Below are 24,610 nucleotides of genomic sequence, written 5' to 3'. Positions count from 1 at the left end.
GTTAAATTTAATATATTTTAGATAAATATTTTTAGGAACTTAAAAAAGAATTTATAATTTTTATTTTTTGCAAGCTCTATAGACATAAAACAATAAAAGTTTTTTGCTTATTACCCACTTGTCCTTGAGTGGTTTTTCCATCCAGTCCGGCCCACTGTCCACCCGTCCACAGCAACTCCCCTCGCTTTTCCGCGAAACTTTTCGTCAATAAAATATGTGTATGTAGCATACTTTGCAGCACCGCAGGTCGTAGGAAATGAGGGAAGTGGAGGGAGAACATATTGATTTTCCATCAGCGCGCGCTCTACTGTTTAACTATGTGCTAATATTTATTAAAAACGAGCGACGTAAGGCCACACGTAACGTAATGGCACGTTATGGGGTAAGGGCTCTAAATTGTGGCGAAAAAGGGGAAAAACGCCAGGCTAACCCAGTAAATGTGTGTGTAATGTGCTGCAAGGACTCGGCATTCATTATGCCTCCCTTCGGGATGGCCTACATGTCGTATGATTAATCCCATTTCATTATATTATCGCTTATGCCACTTCTTACCCCTGGTAGCTTCCTTTGTACGGGCATGAAAAATGGGTTTTGCCCTTGTTTTGTTTGCATTTAGTTGTGGACTAGCCGGGATTTGTTTCACTTTTACTTACGCATAATTTATTACACATTTGTTGGGCCATTAACTCGCCCATCCATCGCCTGACCATTAAAACAACTCAATTAACAGTTGACATAATATGCTTTAGTTTTCTTTAGTTTACTTTTTTCAGTTTTTCCTTTTATTTCCAGTTTTCTCATTCATTCATTCGTTTTTTGCACATTTTAAATTCTTACACTTTAAAAGATTTCTGTTTACTTCACTTTCGTTTCCCGTTCCTCCCTTCGGTTTATCGTATTTCTGTGTGGCTCATATTTAATTGAAGGTTACTTTCACGTTTTCGTTTAGCTTTAATAACATTGTTGATTCAGTTTTTCGGTTTCAGTGTTAAATAAACTAGGTTTCTTTAATGTATATATATATAGCTTTTCTTTATATCATAATTTTATAAATACACATTTACATATACAATATTTACTTCAGTTTTATGCGGTCTTTTAGTTTTTATTTCTTAAACTTAGAGAATCTGTCACCATCTGAAATGTCTGATGAATTTGGAAATTTAGATAGAATTCTATTGGGCAAAGTGATTTGGAAACACCTTGAATACTTCACATAACACAAACGAATATTCAATATTGTGTGTGCATTTGATCGACGACAGTTGACAACATTTCTGCAATAAATATCGAATAACCATAAAACGCCTCATCAAACACAATGGGAAGTCTAATTTGAATTCGCTTTTTTCCGTTTCTGTAGCCTGCACAATTTAAATAGAAATTACTCGCATGAAATTTCATATGAATGGAATTGGAATGTGTATATGTATGCTTTGTTGATATTTTACATGGTAATTGAAAAAAGCTTAGGAAAAACCTGTCGGGATTTGGTTTGGTTTAGCATCTGAATACTCATGCTGTATTTCAATAGTGTTTTGTCTGTTATCATTGTTTAGTTTAGTTTTTATTTTTGCTTACTGCTTAGCTTGATTAATGAAACTTTTTCCTTTACTTTAATTTCTATCAATAGTTTTTTTTTTTTGTTTTTCTGTAACGTTTGGATTTATTTTGCTTTTTATGTATTCGGTTAGCTCTATGTGCTCTATGGCAAAGTTGGGTGTGATGACAGAAATAAGCCAGACAAAAGCCCAAACCAAAGTGGGAATCGGAAATGGAAAACAACCGTTGAAATGGATGGAAAATACACTTTTGACGCGTCAGAATAATCATAGAAATTCAACATTGTAGTTAGACGTAAAATACCTTTTACCCAGGGCTCTTTTGAATATTTCTTAATGTCTTTCGTTCTTAACACTTGACTAATTTTCGTTCGCATTGAGTAACAACAAATAAATTTATGAAATGTGCAACAATTTTCCGTCTATGCCGATTGTATCCTAAATTCAAACCGTTCCCTCTGCACGTTGGGTAATACTTACGTTTATTTAATTTGTACATTACACAAGAACGAAACGAAACAACTTATTCGAGGGTTTCTCTTTTCAAATATTTTATGACTTATTTTCTAACCATTCAGATGCAGCCAAAAGAAAAATTCTCCCCTCAACGAGCTCTGCTTTTCGTCGCTTTTTATGTTTTGCTTTAACTTGTAGCTAAATTTCCCCCTTTGGGTTTAAGTTTCTTTTATATTTTACACATTTTTTTTTCGCTTTAATTTCTAGGATTCTTTTTCGTTTTCTCTATAGCCTGTACTTGAAGTTGAATGTTTTTAGTTTGCGTTTTGCTAATTGCCTTTCGGTTGAACATTTATCTGTCTATTAGGATTTCGCAAAATGCAAATGAGAATTTCTCTCCGCCTTCGAGGGAGCAAAACAGTCGCAAAGTGGCAGTCGAGAAGCGCTTCCTGTTCTGGTATTTGCTAGAAAATATTTTCCTCTTGCTTTTTATTCTTCGGTTTAATGCAGTGTTGGGCAGCTTTGTAAAGGGATACTTCTGCTAATTTTTCGGCTATAAAAGTTACAAAGGTCGGAAAGAGTCGATCGAAAAAAGCGCCTCTAGGTGTGCTATGCAGCCTATTTACACAATTTCCAATTTCTAAGGGAACCAAGGACTTAGATAGCTTCATTGTATGATACAAAGTCGTACATAAAAAAGGCGACAACTTGGCTTGATTTCGGTTTTAACTATAGTTAGGTATATAATATCATTACGTTTTCTTTTCTTTTTTCTGTTTTGTGCTAAATATTACGTATACGTCGCTGATTCATAGAAAAACGCAATAGCCAATAGAGTTATGTTGTATGTATACGTTATAGTTATTATAGTTACAGCTTACGGTTGAGTTTAGAGTGGCCTTGAGGAGGTTGATGGGCGGTGAGCTCACCTTATGTCCGCCTCGAAAAGTTGCCTACACGTTGCCGCCTCCGTTGGTGATTGTAGTTTCAGTTGCTGCCGGCGATGTTGCTGTTGCGTACTTTTCCAATGCCAGCGGCAACACCATCGCCATCGCCACCTTAGAATCCTCGCAAGGAAGTGCCGCATGTCGCCGACGAGGGGCGACGTCGATCCCGAAGATCCAGGACGCTTTCCATTCCGCTGGGCGGAGCGGACGGGCGGGGGCGTGGCCAGAGCGGCGCCCAGCAGCGCAGCGATCCACCGGCAAGCGCCCAGCTGCAGAAGCACACAAACAGGTACACAAACAGACAGCGAGTGGGCGAGGGGCGAGGATGCACTGGTGCCGCGTGCTGCATTGCTGCTGGGAACTCCCCTGGAAACGGAATGGGAAACACCTGTTTAATTTACATCTTTATTGCTGTCCTCATACTCAGACATTGGGGGAACTGAAAAGTCGTTAAGTAGTTTGTTTTGTGGGTGAGTCTGTGACTGTGGGTGAGTGTGAGTTTGCACGGTGGGAAAATATTACCAAAATTGGCGATTTTCCAAATTAAAAATGTAGTTGTTTTGTCTGCTATTTATTAAATTTTTAAAAATATTTTCTTAGGTTTATTTTTTATTCCTGACTTTCCTCATTGATTCGGATATTCAATTACAAAATATATACATTTTTATCTGAAAGTCTGTTGTAATTTTTTTCTCTGCATCTTTCAAATACCCTCGCAGATCCCCTTTGAATGTGGAAAGGGTTCCTTCATTTCATTTCGATCCCTCGACTTAACGCCACATAATCCCCCAACTCTAACCGGATTACCAGCGCCCACAAAAAGGGCAGTGGGTGGTGGCCCCCGAAAAGCTGTCAAACAATAAAACTGCACAGATAAACCGAAAGCACAAAACAATACTTGGATTGTCACAAAAGTCAAAACAACAAGCAGCCAAATAAAACTAACAAAAAGAATCCTTTACTCTGCGGCTCGGAATAAAGCAACATCAAACAAGCAAACAAACTAGTGAAACCGTCGACTGTTTACAACTTACTTACAACAGGGGCAGGAACAAAAGCAGCAAATGCACCTGTAACTTGCAGCTCGAGTTGGCAAACTGAAAGGGGGAATCAACACTGCGAAAGACTTGGCCCCCGGAATTGTAAACACCGCTTACTTGGGTCATTGAAAAAGGTGTATTGCTACTAATTACATTCAAAATTAAAATACTTCTTAAAATAGAGAATTTTAAATAGAAATAAAGCACATATTATAAAGATATTAGGAAATATATTTTACAAATAAATAGTAAACCAAACATTAAAAATCTGCAATACTTGTCTGAGCATCTATAACAAATATTCTTGAATAAAATTAAATGGATTCCATAAAAACTCCATTTACTCACCCCCCACAAAACTGCGGCCACTCGTAAGCCTTTTCTTTTTAATGGAATCCTTTATTTCCATCAGCAAACTGAAGATATCAAAAAACTTTTTGCTTCCCCCTAATAACTTTTGATTCTTCCGAAGTATAAAAACAATTTTTATGCACTGCAGCTGCCAAGGATCGGATCGCAGTGGAACGGAAGTTCCAACTTGCACTTTAAGTCCTCCGTCCCTGGGCAGAAACTGAAAGCCTGAGTAGTCGGAGGACCTGCAAGTCTGAAAGTAGGCGGAAAGGACGAACCAGACCGAAAACTCTGACCCCATTGGTGACGCAGTCGCTGGTGATGCGGCAAGCCAAACAAGACAAATATTCCCACGTTTCACATTTTCTGTGCTGAAGGTACATTACAGGTAACAATGAGCAATAAAAACAAAATAATGCAAAAGGTAAGCACAAGATGGCCGCGGAGCCGTGGGTGTGGAAAACTTTGTGCTGCAACACGATGACAACAAAAGCAGAATGGCAGCAGAAACCGAAACAGAAGCAGAAACAACAATGTTGACGGGCATATAATAATAATAACAAACAAAGCAAAATGTAACGGCAAACAACAATGGTGAAAGTGGCAGAACAAGAGACAAAACATAATAATAATCAGAAACAAGTGTGCCAAAGCAGTTAACGGAAACAACGCGCATTGCATGCGCAATATGCTGACAGGGATGAGTGCCCTTCATGCGGACCCCTAACACTCGGATACAGAGGACAAAAAAGGGAAAACTATTTAGTAATAATTATTTTGAGAAAAAGGAAATAGTGTTTTTAAATCTCTGAAAATTATGCTAACAAATAATTCAATTTTTAGTTAATTTAAATACTGAAAAAGCATTTTTTAAAACAATAAAATAAATAAAATTCGATCAGCTATTCAAAATTTGCCCTCTTAAAATCACATTTAATAACAGAAGCGTAATAAATATTTTTGAACATTTTTTTACACTTAAAATATGACTTCTTGCCGCGTAAAATCTCCGAATTTAATTATTTATAATTTTTTCTCCGTGTGTGTATAATTGTGTGTGCTCTGCGAAAAGACAACGCCGTGTGACATTATCTAGCAGACACGGTTGCTGCGACAACGACGACAACTTGACATTAGTGAAAGTCGCAAAGGAAGTAGCGTGCAGCAACTGCTGTTTTAGCTTTTCCAGCTTTTCCTGCTGCTGCTACAGTGAGTTTTTCTAGACAGTCGGTGGGGGCAGGGAAGCGAACGGGGTGGTAGGGGCTCAACATAAACATAATTTTCATGTGGCACGCGTGCCAGATTCACCAGGAGGCCAAGACCCCAAAGTTTGCGAGGCAAGTGCATTTAAATACTCTGCTTTAGTGATAAGTTGGCAAGGGGAAATAAGTAGGTTTCCTTTTCCTTAAATTTAGATGGGAAAATGAATTTGAATAAAAATAAATGAATTTATGATATTTTATTTAATACAACAAAAACAATAAGAATAATAAGTTTATATCGTATATATAAAGTTCTATACTAAGATATATATTTTCCCCTTTTTAGATATATTTATTATGAAAGCACTTTACTTATCAGCTAAAGTCACTAACAAATTGTAACATAAAGCTTATATACCCATCAAAAGTTAGAACATCTTCAGAATTTCAGATTTTACCCCCTGGCTGGATTTGCTCGGCAAACATTGATGGCTTCCAGAGTGGTTGGTTACAGACACGGCAGATGAGGATAAATAGATGGGGGGCTCCGAGGATAATGATTATACAGCTGGTGAAAGGAAAAGGGGAAAGGGACTGTCGCTTCATTCCCTATAATTTTCACGTGCCACTCTTAGCAGTTTTCACTTAGCTGAGCTCTCGTCTGGTTTAGCTGAATGTACGTGGAAATATTGAAATAGACACCTTTCCCTTCCCCACAGCTCCCTTTTCCCCTTCGCATTTTCCGAACCCTATATAAACGAGTCTATTCACTAATCAATATTTGCTCATTGGCTTCCGAATCGATTCCCTTACACTCTTTTGTTGATGTTTTCACTTAGTTTGGCTGAGTTTAAACAACACTTTGTTGGCTAGTTATTGTCACCTCTTCGTTGCTTACTTACTATCCCCCCTTTTTCCTTTTGCTCCTGGCACTTTTTAGCACACTGTTTCGCTGGGTTTTTCTCGCGTTGCCCTGAATCTTTCTTGACTTTCGTGTCACTTCTCAGGCTGCCCGAGGAGCTTTAGCTGCACTTTCTATGGCTGCCTTTGGACAGATTTCAGCCATTGATATGGTGACTCGGGCCTAGTCGTTCGCATTAACTGCTCTAAGGGGATTTGGATCTAGGTTCTATGGCTGAGAAAGAAATTCTTGAGCAACTGACGGTACTTAACTTGGCGGGAATTTGACTTTTTTAAAACGAGCTCAAATTAAGAGCGTATTAGGGGAATCTGCATTTACGCTTACACTACAGTCTTCCTAAAACCTCTTGGTTTTATTTAATGGCTTCTTAAGAACTCAGTAAACAATTGTTTTACAACAAAATCCTGGCTGTATTAAATGACTTCTTATAATACTTCTAAAACCAGTTTAAAATTTGAGCATTTAGGATGTACAATTTCGAAAGTTCCATAAATATTTAATAACATTTTTAATATTGATGTGAGTAATTAATAAATGCAAATTTAACATTTAATTTAATTAAATTTAATTGAAAATCTCCCATAAATATTTAAAGTGCTTCTAAACTGGGGTTTTTACAACCTCACACCACCGAATTAACTTCACCATCTAACGTAAATGTAATTTGAAACCTTTTGTCCGCAACATTAGCTCACTTTGACTCCTACTTTTTTATACGACTGCACTTTCTTTCTTTTTCGGCTGTTACTTTCAACCGCCCCATTCAGGCCATTATTTTTTGTTGTCTGCCAGGCCAAAACTCGTCGTGTAACCCATTAGCATTCCCATTGTGCTATTCACTTTTTGCGCTCTTTCATTTTGCATATTCCCCTTTTTTTCTGGCGAAAGAACCTTTGTTTTATTTTTTGACGTCCTGTGGCTGGATTTGTGTGCGGGTGGGTTGTCGTTGATTTTACTTACCATTGAGCACATGTACCGTGACGCTCTTGGGCTTCGCATTTGATGGATTACACTGATAATGCCCGGAGTCCGACGGACGCGCCGATTTAATTAGGAGGAACGACGTGGTCGTATCGCCCTTGTTGGTGACCACCGAAACGCCTCCTCGCGGCGAATCATAGTTGATAATCTGCGGGTGAGAGGGAAACTTCTGGAGGTTATAAAATATTTCTCTACGCTTCCATCTCGGGGGCCCCACAATTTTCTAAGCCATAAAACCGAGTCCAGATTACGCATACGCACTGTTGCACACTTGGCAAATTAAAATCAGTGGGCGGAGATAAGGCGGAAAGTCCGGAAAATATGCAAAGTAAGGAAAGAGAGATTGCAAATAAAACCGTAGCAAAACAATAAAATTAAATCTGTTCGGGTCACAAGAAGAAAAAAAGAAGAAAAAGGGAGGAACTCCTCGGCACTAATGGCAATATTTTTTCCCTTTCTCGTCGCTGGCTCTATAGAAAATACATAACAATAGAGGTCCGTCAACCCTTAAAGCCCAATACAATAAGCCAAGGGCCAGGGCGTGAAGTGTGAGGAAAACACCTAAAGTGGAAACTAAAACGTGGTTCAGTCCAAACAAAACCGAAATCCATTTAAAGCCCGAGCCAGAACCCTTTTCCCCAAGCTCTGCTCCCCTTCCACTTCTACTTCCTTCCTTAAATGGCATTTGCCAATATAAAAAAACCGAAAGCAGCAAAGTTTTCGCTCGGCAGAGCTAATTTAAAAGTTACTAAATTGAACACTAAGGGGTTCCCAGAGTTTCGTGGGTTATTTTTTCCGGGGTGGGGGAAGCGACAATGACGCCCCAAAGTAATTGCTTGTCCTGGAATGAAATGAAAACGGGTTTCGGGGTTGGGGAACTCAGACTCACAGCGTTATTATGATTCCAGAAGATATAAGCTGGCGGCTCCGGTGAGTTTTGTATGATACAGGTAAGATTTATAGTGGAGCCACTTTCTATATACAAATCGGGTGCCCCGATGATTTCCGTCGAAGGTTCTGAAAAGGAAACAAGGCAATCTTAATTAAAAAGGTGAAAAGAAATTAGGTGCGAATCTAAGTGGAATAAAATAACAATTAGCTAAGAGCAAGATTTCCATTTGGTGCGCTTCAGGAGCAAGAAAAGAAATGAAAGGAAAATCATGTTCATCCTTTTGAAGCCGCGCAATTGAAGCGCACGTAAAGTGAGATGGAAATATTTTGCCTTTACACTTCGCCCTTTTGTTATTTAATTCAATCAGAATTTAACGCGAAAACTTTAACATCTCGAAAGGATGAAAGGTCTATAAATAAAGTGAGTTTAAGTTTACGGCTAACTTTAAAGTGTAAAAGTTAAACCTTAAGTTTACATAGCATAAAGAAACAAAAGTTTTTAAAGCACTTGGATGAATAATTTCAAGCAATACAAAATGTCTGAGAGAAAGTACTTATTGTTTCAACTCTTTTTGTAGTTATACTACCTTTGCATAACATTTTAATTATTTTGTTATTATAAATAGGACATTTTCGTTGAACTGTTTTCTCGACTTACCAACGACATTAAGGTGAATGTAGTGACTCATATGGGGCGTGGTCGATACCTGGCACTCGTAGATGCCGGAATCGCGGTGTTGCGGGTACTTGATTTGCAGCATCCAGTCTTCGGTTTGCGGCTGGTGGATGGCCCGAAAGCGCTGATCCGATGTGTATGTGTACCGGCCAACTGTCAGCAAATGTATGTCCCGATGTCGCACCCACGACACCTGAAGCAGCATCTAAAATGATTTAGAGAACGGGGAAAGTTTGAGCGAGGAACTTAAGATTTCGGATTTCATTTGTTTGGCAAACAGTTTAAAAAGTCAATTTCATAAGCAACTGCTGGAATGAACCGTGCCGAGGGGTTGCCCTTTGTGTCAGGCCCACACGTGTAAAATGCAAATTTATTTCCAAATATTTTATATGATTTTTTCCTCGTGTGCTTGGCAAAGAAAACTTTGAAAGAACAAGAGCAGGGTGAAGTGATTTCTTTGCCAGACAACCTGGTCCAACAAATTCAATGTAACAAGGGCTAACACACATGCCTGTACTGAGAGAAAAACCCCATCAATAGTAATTGATTTTATTCAATTATTTGATGATTTACTAAAATTAATAGCGACTCATCAAGAAATTGTTTGAAATTTTTTAGGAAAATAAGTCTGTAAATAAATCTCGTAAAAAAAAAAGTAAATGAAAAATATTTTTCCCAGTGCACCTTAGACCGCGCCTGTTAGGCCTTTGGCAACCACCTGCTGTTTAATGCTCAAGTTTTCCCTGCCCAAGGGCGCAACATTTTTAAGTGACGCTGATTTAGGGGTTGCCTAAGTCACGGGTAGGGGGTGAAAAACTCAAGAGGGGGCAGTGCCGAAAGGTGGGCGGGAAAGAGGCTAGGGAGGTGGAGGCGCAGGACACGCCTGGCTGTGTTGCGTGTCATACGTCAGCTGCGAGAATTTTCAATTTCAATGACAACAGCTTAGCAACATCCTGCCTAACGATGAACGACGACGTCGAGGACGACTTTGCCAAAGTTAATGGACAAGAAACTCTGGGCAGGAAGGAGAAAAAGGAAGGAGCAGCTATGAGCGATGATAGGTGGGCGCCAGGAGGCGGTTCCCGGACCAGGTGTTAGTTGCCAGACAGAAAGGTAAACTTTGGCAGCTGCTTAAGCAAAGTTGCATGTAATTAACACCCAAAGTCCTCGAGCAGTGATACCGAAGGAGTGAGGCCGCAACTTTTACTCACAACCACGCAAATTTCCACTGGTTTTTCCCGCGCCTCCCTCAACTTTTTTATGCGCATTAAGCTTGTTTACAGTATCGTTAAATTTTAAGCATATCAATATTTTCCTTCATTTACTGCTTGCCAAACGAACATCAAAATCTGCGAATTTTCTTTTACTGCTCAATTTGTGAAACCGAGAAAATATGAATAAATTATGTAAAGAAAAGTTGCCAGCCACCTTTAGCGGTAGAATTACTTTCAAGGCGTAAGAAATATCTGTGTTAGTGGAATACAAAAATCGCAAATTAATTTAATTTGCAAAAAATAAATATCTAGAACATTGAATCCTTGAAATGAAGTACCTACATACGAGATTTTTCTGCGTTGAGCCAGTGAAATCTGCTCAAAGGCAGCAAGTACAACATATAAATGATTTTCTATCCCATGTACCTTTCACCTTCCCTTAAATGGTCCGCTTTATATCCTTAGAATTATGGAAAAGCAGCGCATACTTTCAGGCTATGGCTGTGTATGTGTCTGGCATTAAAACATAAAGCTTTCCCCGAGCAAAGCGCAAATGAAAAACGTCATTAATAATGCAGGGACCATCAACATCCGTTCGCTGTTTATCATTATAGACGGTGTGAAGCAAAGAGCACACATACACATACACGCACACGTATACACGAGCATAAAACAGAAGGATTTTTCTTCATCTTTTTTCCTTGGCATTTTCCCATCGCACCAGCTTAATTCTCACCCAGATGCTGCCAAATCTCAGCAGCAATGATGTATTACTTCAGGTGGTGTGGGGAGGGAAAGTTGGGAGCTGTGGGGTGAGGGTTCGGAAAAGTGGGTGGAAAAAAGCGGGCGGAAGTGGGTGGCCTTGGGGTGAGCTTGTGGTTCGCCGCAGAACTGAAAGCTAATTAGATTTTAAGCTGCCACACGAAGGTAATGAATATATTTTACAGGTTGCCTAATGTGTTGGGGTTTTTTTTTTCAAGGCAGCTGATGAGCAAGAAATGGATATTTTCTTAAGCTGTCTGGCGAATAGTATTTTATGGCGGTAAATTAGGCCGAAAGATTATATGATTTAGGTGCTTTTATGCCATTTTTCTACCTATATTTTTTAAATACCATTTTAAACACAGGATAACCTAATTTGAAAGTCTAAAAGTTATACGCACAAAACTCTTTCATTTCCCACCATCAAACTCTTTACTTCGACGAGTTTTCCTCTCATTAATTAACTCCTTCTCCAAGGGACATATGGAGAGGGATCGATGAGGTTATCCCACTTAACACGTCTAATGAAGTTATCCCAGCCAAAGGAGACTGCCCCACATCCTCGAGCAGGAAACTTTCACATCGTCCTACCGCAAGGTGAAAGGCATTCAGCTCGCTCGATTTCCACCCCCAAATTGAGGTCGCCTGCCCCAGCCCCCTCATCCATTTTCCACAATTTAATAATCACGCAAATTAGTTTTCGAAACCGCAACTCAAACAAGCCAGAAACCCGGCTAATCACAGGCTGCCAGAAAGTTTGGTTCGCAATAGGAGCACCACAATGGGAGGTGCATGCTTAGAACGCCTGGAATGCCTAGAATGCCTCGAATGCCGGGACATGTAACATATTATTATCGGAAAAACGGGCAGGGACCTTCTCCGGTCGTCGACGCCGCCGGAAGTGACGGAAACCGAATGACTACGGCCCAAAGGTAAAAGGCTGAGCTCCTGCTAGGCACCCAGGAAAAAAACGAAAAAACAAAATGAAATTCGGGCCTTTTTCTACATTTGAATAGTTGTTCAGGTGGATGAAGGCCTCGACCGGAAGTGGAAGTGGTGGTGCTGGAGATTGTGTTTGTGAAATGTTTGCGGCACTTCCTTCCGCTCACGACGAAAAGTTGAATAAAGTAAAATCTGTTTCCTGTTTCGGGTATAATTAATCATTTTGTTCTTTGGCAAGCGGAACAATTAGCCAGCAGCCCCAGCAACTCCGCCCCCGATTTTGTGGCCCAGTCAACGTGCTAATTAGCCTGCTGGAAAAAAAAAGGAGCCAAACCAAATACACAGTGGGGCAGCAACTCATGCACAGGCACAAATCGCATTTTGATGGCGACGACAAAGGAATTACACGATAATTACAAGAAAATTGTCAAATGATGGCAAACATTTGACTCGTGGCTAATAGAAGTTGGGGAAAAAAGTACAGCCTTCATAGCAGCTTTAAATGAATTTTAACACTTAAATTAAGGTTTTAAAGTGCATTAAAAATGTATGAGAAATAAATAGCACAATAAACTAAATCAAGGATGCAACTCACCGTCTTGTTGCCAAGATTCTTGACCCGGCAGTTCAAATAGGCCGTCTTGCCCAGCAGGGCGGTGACATTCTTGCTGAAGGCCTTGTCGAAGTAGGGACCCGCATTGCGGGCCTCCTCCAGATCGATGCTGTTGCGATGGAAGCCGGATGCCAGCTGGGCCGAGAACGTGTTGCTGCTGGAGCCGGAGCTGCTGGCCTTGTGCAGGCTGCTGCTGGGAATTCCCGTGACGGTGGTCGAGCTGCCCACGGAGCTGCGACTGGCATCGGTTGTCATCGCTCCCGATTCGGAGGCTGGCGCCGAGTTTGAGCCTGATCCGCCAGCTGCCTGGCCATTTTTGCCATTTCCGCTGCTATTGTTGCCGCTTCCGCTTCCGGCGACACCAGTGGGACCAGCTGCCTCGCCCGTTCCAGCGGCCGATCCTCCCACTCCTTCGTTGGGCAGGGCATTATTACTGCTGCTCATATCCTTCGATTTGTACGAGTCACGCTGGGCGGCGTAAACTGTCATAAGGGAAGAAAAATATGGTGGGTTTAGATAAAAAGCTTGAAGATGCATTTTGTTAAAATATTTAAAACAAATTTCCCATATAATAAATATATTATATTCTAGATTTTGTGGTAGAATTACCTCCTCCTAATATATCATATTAAAAGAGCTCTAATTCTCAAAGTAGTTTTTAGTTTGCAAATGTTTCAGATTCAGAAACTATGCCATAAAGTCCTTCAATCGATGGCCATAACAACCGACTGGAAACCCGAATAGGGGAAACCTTGTAACTCGTTTGGGCTGAACTTTTAACTCCCAATACTTTCCACCTTTTGTGGCAACCATTTAGGTAATTAGCGAATTACGCACACACACACACACACCACTGGGAACACACGTTAGCAACTTTTTTTGGGAGGGAAAACAAAGTTTTCGTTCGGTTCGCAGGTAAATCCAACTTTTTGTTCATCCTCCCCCAATTTTTCCGCATTTTTTGTTTGTTCGCCATTTTCCGTTTATCAAATTTTCATGTTTTTCCCGCACAGCCCTGCGGCAAGTGTGCGAGTTCGTGTGTGTGTGTGTGCCAACTGGTTGTTGTCGTAGTTACGAGCAATTTTTATCCGGCATTTATCCATCACTTAGCTGCGAGGACGCCACTGCGTCTGGGCCAGGAACTGAGCTCCTCCCGCAGAAACCCTCGAATATGGCCGGGTATATTTTGGGGCACTTGATACGCTTATTACGTCGCAGCTAACGTCTTTTTATGACACCCTCCCCAGCAGTTTTATGGACCAAGCCGGCAAGTCTGGCTAGCGACTTTATTAGATTAAACATGTTGTGCACGTTGTGCTGGCCGAAGACCAGACATCGAACAGGCCACCAAACAGAATGTGATGCTTACAGTGACTCGGTCACGGTGATTAGTCACGGAATAAAATATTTGGATTTATTGAAGAAGATTTTTATAAGGTATGTGATTTTTTTTTTGTAAAACTTGTATGTGTTACAAAATTATTAAGAAACTATTCAATTTTAGTTACTCATGTAATTAAGCTTACAAAAATTTTGTAATAGTTAGTCAGATACGCATTCAATATCAGTCTAAGAAGTTTACAAGAAACTATTTCTTGTTGTCCAAGATTTTTAAAACGTTCCATAATAAATCTTTGATAACATACCATAATCCTGGCGAACAAAATCTTGTATTTCGTAAAGTTCTGGTCACGTAATATGCGATTCAGCTCAGCTCATCGCCCATATGCACACATCCCACATGCAAGCCCTTCTTATCGCTCTCTCTCTTTCTCTGGTGTGTTCCTGTCTCTACCCTTGAAACCCCCCCGGTTTACTGCCCAAACTATTAGCCGAGCACCAGCTTTGGCCCGCTGGCCATGTTCCTACCAGATAAGTTGAATATCCTTCATCATCTGCTTCGGCTCCAACTGCTTTAGCTCCGGCTTTCGCTCTTTCCTTCCCTCGGAGGTTTTCCTTCCTCCCACTTTTCCCACACTCCCCTTTTCCCGCTCTGCCATTTTCCCCAAGCCAACTGCTATTGACAGCCAAAGCGTACGGAGCCGTCTGCAGTTTGACTCAGCTCTGGCTTCAATTGGCAGGACCCAAACAATGTTGCTAATAACTTGACTCCACCCATGTTCTGTTGCGTGGGCGCTGTTGGAGCGGGAGGGGCGAAAAGGGGCGGCAACTGGGCCAAACATGATAATAAATAAAACGCCTCTGGCTAGAAATTAAAATAAATTGACTGCCTGGGACAAAAGACCGCACCGTCAACTGTTGGCTGCCAAACATAAATTAGACCACGAGCGAAAATATTTATTTTCTGTTTTTGCTAACTCAATACCCTTGTCAGGGATCACATTTTAATTTAGAGAAGGATAATTATTGGTTAAAAAAAATATTATTAAGTAAACAAAATGGCAAAATAATTTATAAAAAAAATATTTTTGTTATAAATTAATTATTGGAAATTAATTTATATTAGTCCTTTTGTTTTCTTTTTTTATAGATAGGTTGAGGACAGTTACAGTTACATTTTACTTTACATTTTCACGCAAATCTAGAAATATAAATAAAAGCTATACAAAAAAATTGAAAAATTTATTGGCTACTTTTTTTTACATTTTTTTAAGGGTATATAAAACCGCACTTCGTGCTTGTCTCTTAATTTTCGGTTTTATTCTGGGTTTCGTTTCTGTTTTGGCTTAAAAGCGCCCTGCAGGAATCAGAAAGTCATGTACGGAGGTCGCAGTTTCAGTGGCAGTCGCTGTCCTTGCCGTGTTCATGCCTCATGTCCCGGATCCTGAGTCCTGAGTCCCAGGTCCTGAGTCCTAAGTACCGAGTCCCATGTCTTGTGTCCGGGTTTGTTACGTCGACGTCAACGTCAGCAACTTGAGCACAAGTAGACCGCAGGGCATGTTCCTGTTGCTCATCTGTAGCCTCGTCTTTGTCTTGTTCTTGGTCTCCCCTCTCTTTCCACGACCCAACCACCCGTCTCTTTCGCTTGCTGAAATTTTACGCCCGCACAGTTATTATTAATAAGGGAGGGGGAGTGCTGCTGCGGTTGTTGTTGTCAGAAACATTTGAAATGTCAAAACTTTTAGCTCCCTCCTCGTGCACGTGTTACGTGTGCGTTTGTCTCTCCTCTGAGGTGAACTGCCAAAAAAAAACGACAGTCACGCTTAAATTTTTAAATTCACTTAAAAAATTAAAAATCATTTGTGAGCCCCACAACGATTTGCAGAGGAATTGTGTATTTAAATATTTAAAGGTTTCCATTTGTCAAGGAGCCTTGGGCATTGTTTGTGTGGCTTTTACCCTGACTCTGGCCAAAAGAAAAAGTTCCTGGGCGCTGTTATTCTTTTTTTTTCTTTCTTTAATTTGGAAGGTGATTTTTCTTAGGAATTGCGTGAAGCACTCCTAGGAATCGGCCATGGTAATTTGAGCCGCAGGTTAATATTCTTGGTTAGTCCTGGACAAGCTTCAATGGAAGCGATATAGCTTTTCTCTTTCTGGGAAAAAACTTTGCGGATAACCTGCCGAGTTACAGGTGAACTGGGAATAAGGACAGGTGCTTTTGGATGTATAGAAAACACAAATACCACAATGGTGACAGAACTGAAATATCTTAAATAATTATTTTATAAAGGAAAAACGAACTGCTATATAAGCACTTAAGATAAATTAAAAATATTCATTATATTTCAAATATAACAGCAAATAAATCACTACTGCTGGGAATTGATTTTCTCTCAAAAACGTTGTGAACTTATTTAAATATCCGATGGCATGTTCTTTATCTACGAATCTAGCGTACTCTGCCCACGACTGCCCGGTTCATTAGGGGCCTAATGATGATTTAACTTCTTACCACCGCTAATCCTTTGGCACGGCTTTCGAATTTGGCCCAAAGGCAGGCGCGTCATTAAGCCAGCGCACGGCATATGAAAAATGAAAGTCGAATAAACGAACCGCCTGGCAAGTCGTCCCGGGACTCACACCCACGCAATCAGGGCCCGGAATATCCACATCGCCTGGGAGTTACTTCTGGCCTGGCCAAAACATTGATTTCCCAAGACTTTTCAGGCACACAAAATTAATTACCTAACCCAAAAACGCAGCCCACAAGGCAACAAAACACAGAACATAAAATAAAATGGGAGAAAAGCCAGAACACGAAAGACGTAAAAATTATGTAAGAACAGAATTGCCGAGAAAGGGAGGCTCACTCTCGTTTTTCCAGCTACTCGATGCTGATAGATTTTCCCTCTCGATTTTCCGGCTCACTTTGATTTGGCTCCGTTTTTCTGCTGACTCATTTGGGCATGACAACGGCCAAAATGAATGATATCGAAAATCGAAATCAATAAATGAAATTGGTCAAATCAATTTGGCAACAATTGCACTTTTGTGAATGGGGCCCACAGAAAAAGAAGGAAACTGGAGCACAAAATTTGATTAAAGTTTTCGTTTTGCCCTGCTTGTTGGTCTTGTGCCTGCCGTAAAAAAAGCAATTGGAATGGAAAATGAGCTCGGCTTGTGGATAAGGCCAAAACTGTTGCCAGAATTAAGGACGAGGAAAATCCATTCGGAATGCAACTTTCAGTTGCAGCGAAAATTGGAAACTTTTTGAGCAACTGGATTACCAAAATATATAAGTTGCCATTTATAACAAAGTGGTATAAATGCGATTTTCTGGATAACTGAGTATACATTTGCAATCACTCTTTAAAATATCATGTTAATAAAACTCATTACATCTTACGATAAAGATTTATTTAAAATATTTCTTACACAAATATTAAGAAACCAAAAAATAAAATAACGAAACACCCCAAAAAATTTCCTGCCTTTTTTTTTAAACCCAAGCTAAACTTTGCTTTAAAGATTTTTAACTTTTAAAAATGTATTTTTAATGGTAGATATAATAAAATTATTTTTTTCAAATGTTTGAGATGTTTTTACTAGGTTTTCTTGTCAAAATGAAGTGTGTTACTTACCTCCATTGCCGGATATCAGAGCGATGACAACGACGAGCATGCTGAGCATTATCAGCGTCCTTTGGCGACTGATGTTGCTGCTGTGTCGAGCGATGTTGCTGCTGCCGGTGGTGTTGCAGGTGAGTGGATTGCTGTTGGCCCTGTCGGCGGTGGATGGGCCACTTCCCGGCCGCAGTCTTATGCAATCCGTGCTGAATTGCGGTGGGTCAGAGGGCTCCAGCTCCAGCTCCAGATTCAGATTCAGCTGTAGAGGTTGTCGTTGTCGCCGGCCTTTGGATGTTGCCGACGCCGCTCGTTGCTTTAAATTCGTTCGTTGCTGCTGCTGCTGGCGCATTTCCATTTGAAAAGTTGCCATAATATTTCACTTGCGAGCCTGATGCCCGCCCCCTGCGCTGCTCTTCGGTTTTCCCTTTTTCGCGTTTTCTCCTTTTTCCTCGGAAACCTATTTGAAAATGTGTTTGCGGAATAACTGGGGGGCGTGGCTGGGGGCGGCCTGATTAGCGCCTGCCGTCATCATCATTCCGCTGCGATGCGTGAAATTGCCGCAACAACAAGCCAAAAAGGGAAATCCACTTGCGAATTTCCCGCTGGGATATTTTGGCCTTCTATAGTTTATCCTTCTGTTGGTCGCACAACTACTTTGCATTTGTTCTGCTCGACAGAGGCTGACAAATCGCCGCCATTTTTCCAGCGATTTATATTCTATTTAATTTCGGCTCGAACACAATTTCACTTCATCTTCATTAGCCGATTGCCGTTCGTTCAGGATTGCAGGATGCCGGGATTCAGCTGCCTGCGGATGAGAAGGCCAACAAAACAGTTTCGGGGCGTTAAAAATGTTTGGAATTTCATTAAAAATTCAAACGTCAATGTCAAAATAAATGGAAATTTGTGTGTTTGTGTTGGGTCCTCGCTCGGCACGTGCTGTTGTCCCTGCCACGAAAATGCCCACCCAAAAAGCGCCCAACACCCCGCCCTTCCACCTGAAACCGGGACTTATATTCTTTTTCTATATGTACTACATTATCTGGCGGCGCGTGGCTCGCCCGTCTTCTTGGATTGCCCCTGTTTGCTTTATGAATGTGTTTCTGTAACTGGCGACAACAGTTTTCCCTCCTATTTTCTTTGAGAATCCAAGACATTTCTGAGGATAAAGCAGAAATTCGCGCTGCGCTGGCAATATCGTAATGTGATTTTTATTAAAGGCAACAAATAATAAATTAAATGCGCCAAAGACCGAATTTTGGAATTTCCAATATAACGAAAAAGGAACTCTGCTTTTTAATTCGGGGTGTGTGGAAGGAAAAGTAAATAAACAAAACATTTCTTACACATACTTAATTACACGAATTTGGTTGAAAATATGCTAAAGGAATCGACTGGGATTTTTCATATATTTCCTAGACCGGTAATCCTTAAAAACTTTATATTTTACCTTTTTAATTTTTATTTATTTATAAGAAATACAAATAATATCTACGAACTTCAGCTTTGTATAAAATAAATAACCGCTGATAAATCCCATTAAAAGTTCAGGTCGCAATAATTTAAGACCCTCCAGAAACTTTCTCTATAAATCCTTTCCCATCTCGAGATCGGGAGGCGAGAATGAAAAACAGTGGGACGCCCACTAGCTAATTTGGAGATAACTTTTCACTCGATTCGGCATTTGTTTGGGGACCCTGGAGAGCACTTGCATTCCATTTTCCGAAAAACTTTTCACTAATGCCTCCCAGCGCTGATCGTATTATGTCTATTTACAACTTTCATTATTCATTTTTGCAACAAATGAACGTGGAGACACGAGTGCTGAAAACAGGACTGGAACAATGGAGGAGGAGATATACAAAGTGCCTGACAGAATCCAAAATAATGGGGCACAAAGCGTTAAACAAAAGGCGAAAAAAGTAGCGCTGGAGAATGAAACAAAACCCAGACTCGTCACAGTGTAAGTTACAGCAAAAGTTTCATTTAAAACTGTCGAGCTGAGTCGCCGAAAGTTTTCAACCTACCCCCCTGGCACTTTGAAAGTTGAGAAAAAATGTGTCCTCCATGGGGCGGCGTTGGGAAATTCCGGGAAACGGGGAGGGAAAAGTCATCAAGTGCAATGTCAGAGCTTGACAAAATATGCAGCATAGCAGCGACCAGTTCAGAGTGTCAATGCGTGGCAAATCCGAGAGGGAAATGTGCCACAAAACTTTCGCCGGCCAACAATGAACGATGGCGAGGAAAACTGTCGAAAAGTGGCATAGGAAAAGCTTCAAGGTGATGCCTGCGCCTGCCGTAATTTTTCCTTTTCTCAAGCATTTTTCTGTGGCTCCTGTCGGTGGTTAGTTTTAATTAGTGCCAAGGTCCGTCGTGGGTTAAGCACGTCACGCTGATGGCCGGGCATTAAGTTGTAAGTGCCAGGGCGTGACCGGCTAACCACGCCGCCTTCCTGCCAACCTACCATCCTCTACCACCCACTGGACCACCCATCGAAAGCCCACCTGAACGCAAGTCCAAGTCCATGCATAATTAAAGACCGACGTCTCATTATAATTTCCATTAAAAAGTGGGTATCCACCCATGCAACACCCCACTCCAGGGATAAGTTAATCCCCTACAGAGGAAAAAAGATCGATTTCCTATTAATATATTTACGAGTATATAAAATATTATCAAAAATAAATCCCTATTAATATATTTATATAAAATATTATCAAAAGGGAACCGTTTTTGACCCCACGTTACTTTATTATCTGTGTTAAATTAAATATGGATCATTCATAAATTATATAACATCTCTAACATTTTAAAAAATATTTGTAGTATATTGAATATCTTAATTTTGTATAATATCTTCAACAAATTATAAAAAATCTCACAACTTTTTTTCCCTGCTATACCATTTTATTTTTGAGTGATGTATATGGAAGTGAACTTTTGATGTCTCATCAATGCAGTGACATTTAAGCGACAGCTGTCAGGTCAAACAAAAGTGGAACACGCCTGCAGGACCTCCCATCACGGCGATTAATCAAATATGCATGACCAGAGTAATTATGTTTGATTAACACCCATACATATATTTTTGCTTTAATTATGTCTTCTCTCTGGTTCAATTGTGTGCGATTCCCGTTTTGTTATTTTTTTCACAGAATAATTTGCTCCTTTTGTTTGCTTTTGATTTCCTGCTATTTGTCAAACATTTGCATAATATTTCATTCATTCAAAATTGTACGCGCAAAGAGTTCGAGCGGCGCACAAAAGGGTATTCATAAAAATTGAAATTAAATAAATATGTCAATGCCAAAACAAACACAATGAATGTATTGTGCTGCACTTGCATCAAATATTCAAGTTTTTTGTGACAATTTAAAAATACAACAAATTAATAAATAGGTAAGCTGATTAAATGGAAAATATGAGCAGAAGAGCAATTTGGGTCACAGGGGCAGAAGCTGGAATTAATCAGCTTAAATTACTTAAATTACTGTTTAAACCAGTAGTCATAAAATATGGAAGCGTTCAAAATGTTTATTATTTTTTGTAATCTTTTAAAGATGTATTGAGCCAAAAAAAAGTTTTAAATAAAGGTCTCACACTAAAACAAGAGAGAACGTTATAGTCGGGTGCCCCGACTATCAGATACCCGTTACTCAGGTAAAGGGAGTGCGAGGGAGATGGAGATATAGATTGAAAACTTTGATCACGCATAACTTTTTAACGAATGGTCCGATTTGAAAAATTTCTTCTACATTTCGATAGGTATTGATAAACACAATAAAACTGCATTTTTACTTTTCCAAAATATTAAAGTTTTTAAAATCGTATATAAGCGATTGTGGGCGTTAGAGGGGGCGTGGCACCATTTTGAAACAAACTTGCGCTGCGTAGGAACTCCTAAAATCTGCATGCAAAATGCCAATCTTCTAGCTTTCATAGTTTCCGAGATCTCAGCGTTCATACAGACAGACAGACGGACAGACGGACAGACAGACGGACAGACGGACATGGCTAGATCGACTCGGCTAGTGATCCTGATCAAGAATATATATACTTTATGGGGTCGGAAACGCTTCCTTCTCCCTGTTACATACTTTTGCACGAATACAATATACCCTTTTACTCTACGAGTAACGGGTATAATTATGAATAAACACATTTTCTATGCAGTACCTATCTTAAAAAGTAATTTCCGTTACGCTTTATCAAAGTACAAGCTCAACAAAAACCACTGAGTAAATAAAAACAACCTTGAACATATTTTTGAATTTATTTACTCATTGGATTTATTTATTTTTATAAAGTTTAAAACCGCTCATCCAACATTAAATGCCTTTTTGGGACGCCCTACTTTACTTTTTATCATCCCGCATTTGAGTTGCCCACCGCACAAACAATACATATTCCTATATATAGAATACTCGCATGTTAAAAAAGGCTTATGAATTTTTTGGGCGACTTAAGCTGATTTGGGGCAGACAATGTTTAAGGGAAGTCGAGGCAATGAAAAAGGTTAAGTACAATAAAAATAATTTATTTATTTGGGCAACTTTTTGGAGCACAAAGTTCAATTTCCCAGCCATAAGAAATGACCTTGCTAAAGCATGAGGTAAATAAAATTTTGCTTTATTTTCTGAGAAGTGTTTTGCAAAAAAAAGTAGCAATTTTACCTGTCAGAAAATCTTAGTTACCTTTTCTAAGCTCAAAGGAAAGTGTCATGGGAGACTGTGGTGTCTAAGCATATTTTCTAAGGCAATTTTAGTAATGGATTCTCGTGGCATGGGTTCATGTGTTTCATGAGTAAAATAACTTCATATTCGTGTTTTAGCTGTGAAATAAATTCAAGTGCGGAAATGATGAATCCACATTAACATTTCATTACCTAATATCATTCTTAGATATGATATTCAGGTTATACTTTAACGTGTGCTTAGTATTCCGTCACAGAGAATTTATTTATAACACCCTGTCCATTATTGATTCTGATTAGCAGCAACCTGTCCATCATGGATCCTGATTAGCTGCTCCCACAACTTTCATTAGCATAATCAAATAATAATTGTTCCTCAATCCTTCTGCCACAACTGTCAATAAGTTGATTGGGCCTGTGTGTTTAGGCACGTGTGTACGCAGAGCACTTCTTGGCATTTTCATAATTAAATTGAGCTGACAATCCGAACCCATCCCCCGACCACCACTTTCGCTGACCAACCGCTGACCACAACAAAGTGAAAAAGGGAAAATAAAACAATGAGCCTGGCACTTGCCTCCTGTTGTAGCTCTTCCTCCACCGGAAAAACCACCGAACCCCCACGCACTACATAATACAAACAATGACACAATTGTGTGGGATTTTCCTACTTTTTTTGTGTTCGGGAGCATTACATGATTATCGGTGTCAGCCTGATAATAAAATAAGAAATTATCGGATAATTAGCTCAATAAAATTAATCGGGCTTACCTTTCCTGGCTGTCCGTCCTTTCGCTTTGTGTTGTGGTGGATTTTCGTTGATTTAAAGGATTTAGAATGAATTGATGTTTTTTAAAAAGTTTTGCGACTTGAGCTTTCCATGTAATTATTCACAACTTTTTATCTGCCAAAAAAGGGACTTTAATATTTGGTTTATCACAGCCCTATCCCAGCCCTTAAAATCATTTTATTTCCCCTTTTCTCATGTGTTAAATATCTCAGCCGTGTGATTCGCGTATTTAAACCATTTCTCGCCCTTTTTCCCCTTTTATGCAAATATTTCGGGCTAAGCAGAATGCGACCCTAATTTATGGGCCCCAAAGGAGATACAAAAGATAAAGAAAAAAAAAGTTCAAAAGCAAAAGTTCAGATGAGGGAAAATCGTAGCATTTTCCGCGAAATTTAAAAAGGAAAGTAAGTAAGTATTTTTCATAATTATTTCTTAAATTCTCGGTCCCCGTCAAGAGTAATATTCCTGGGCGACCTTGGTGGGCTAAACAAACTGCAAACAAAGTTGAATAACATTTTTTGTTCGTGCTCGCTGAACATATATATATTAATATTCCACAGCCGCCGTGTGGCCTTGACAGGTGAGAATTGAGTTGAAGGATCAGTTGGGGCAGGTTTCGGGTTCTAAGTTTAGTTCGGTTTCCTTTTTTGGCTTCGCTTCGTTTTCGTTTTCAGTTTCGTATTTAAATATTCAAGGATCGCTGGCACTTTCGCACTCTTTATTTAGGCTTTTCCGTTTCACTTGAGTGTTGCGTACTTGATTTTGCATCCTGGCACGCAGGTCTAGGTTATACTTTTCCGCATTTGAATTATTTTCCTTATATTTTTCACATTGCGTGCCCATATCTCACATTGGCTCATTTATTATTTACCGTTATTGCACCATGGACAACTTTTACTTTCGACTACCGCACCCGTGTCCGTGTGAGCTGGCCCACATGTGCGTGTGTGAGTGGCGTATTGAGGTTGTCCTCCGAACAGGACCTTCCACACCGCTTTTCACCGTGAGAACGAACCGAACGATACGACTGCACTGAATACACTGAAAGCCGCACGAATGGCGTCGGCTTGAAAAGCCAGGCGACCAGCCAAAGCTCCCATTTTCCTCTTCCCCTTTTTGGCAAGAGAGCGCGAGCTTTTCCGCCTGGCACAGTGGGACAAAACGGATGCATCCTGTCTGCTTGCTTCCAGTCGGTTTCTCCGCTCTCGGCTGGCACTTTCGAACTTCCCCAAACAACTGGGTTCTCTTCCATCTGGCGCTCTCTTAAGGGCAGCATTCTGCGGCCATTTGTTGACATCCTTACAATGCCACATAGCTCTTCGGCCTGCTTTAAAGAATTCGGTCTATTTTCAGCACTTTAAAAGGGTTGTGAAAATGATTTTCACTAAAAATAGGAAACAGTTCAAAATATATTTCAAGCTGTAATCTTGTATTCCTTTAATTTTCGGTTGACTTGATTATCTTTTTGACTAAAAAGTAGAAATCCCCCTCTTAAATAAAAAAAAACAACAAATCAGATAACTGTTACCTGCGACCTTTTATGACTTTTAAGACAATGACAATTTTTTAGAGAAAGGTTTGTCAGTTGTAACATAAAGCCA

The 24,610-nt window shown here is 40.0% G+C and overlaps 1 protein-coding gene across 5 annotated transcripts; it reads right to left on the bottom strand.

Annotated features, from left to right (window-relative positions):
- Positions 1-723: 723 nt before the first annotated feature.
- Positions 724-24,036, bottom strand: dpr9 (defective proboscis extension response 9). Of its 5 annotated transcripts, XM_070217202.1 has the most exons (9): positions 23,881-24,036; positions 22,991-23,123; positions 17,542-18,334; positions 12,542-13,041; positions 9,011-9,233; positions 8,351-8,478; positions 7,441-7,609; positions 2,948-3,353; positions 724-1,364 (listed from the first exon to the last, which is right to left on the bottom strand). In XM_070217202.1, exons 3-9 carry the CDS (start codon positions 17,894-17,896, stop codon positions 1,331-1,333), a joined length of 1,815 nt encoding a protein of 604 aa, XP_070073303.1. In that variant the 5' UTR covers positions 17,897-18,334; positions 22,991-23,123; positions 23,881-24,036; the 3' UTR covers positions 724-1,330. The 5 variants fall into 5 exon arrangements, with proteins under 5 accessions (XP_070073303.1, XP_016999114.2, XP_016999117.2 ...); XM_017143625.3 differs by having other exon boundaries at positions 724-3,353; positions 7,441-7,627; XM_017143628.3 differs by having other exon boundaries at positions 724-3,331; positions 7,441-7,627.
- Between the last annotated feature and the right edge of the window lie 574 nt (positions 24,037-24,610).

The sequence above is a fragment of the Drosophila takahashii genome, chromosome 3R (assembly GCF_030179915.1).
Source record: "Drosophila takahashii strain IR98-3 E-12201 chromosome 3R, DtakHiC1v2, whole genome shotgun sequence".
Taxonomy (NCBI): Eukaryota; Metazoa; Arthropoda; class Insecta; order Diptera; family Drosophilidae; genus Drosophila; species Drosophila takahashii.
This window is presented reverse-complemented; position numbering and strand designations above follow the sequence as displayed.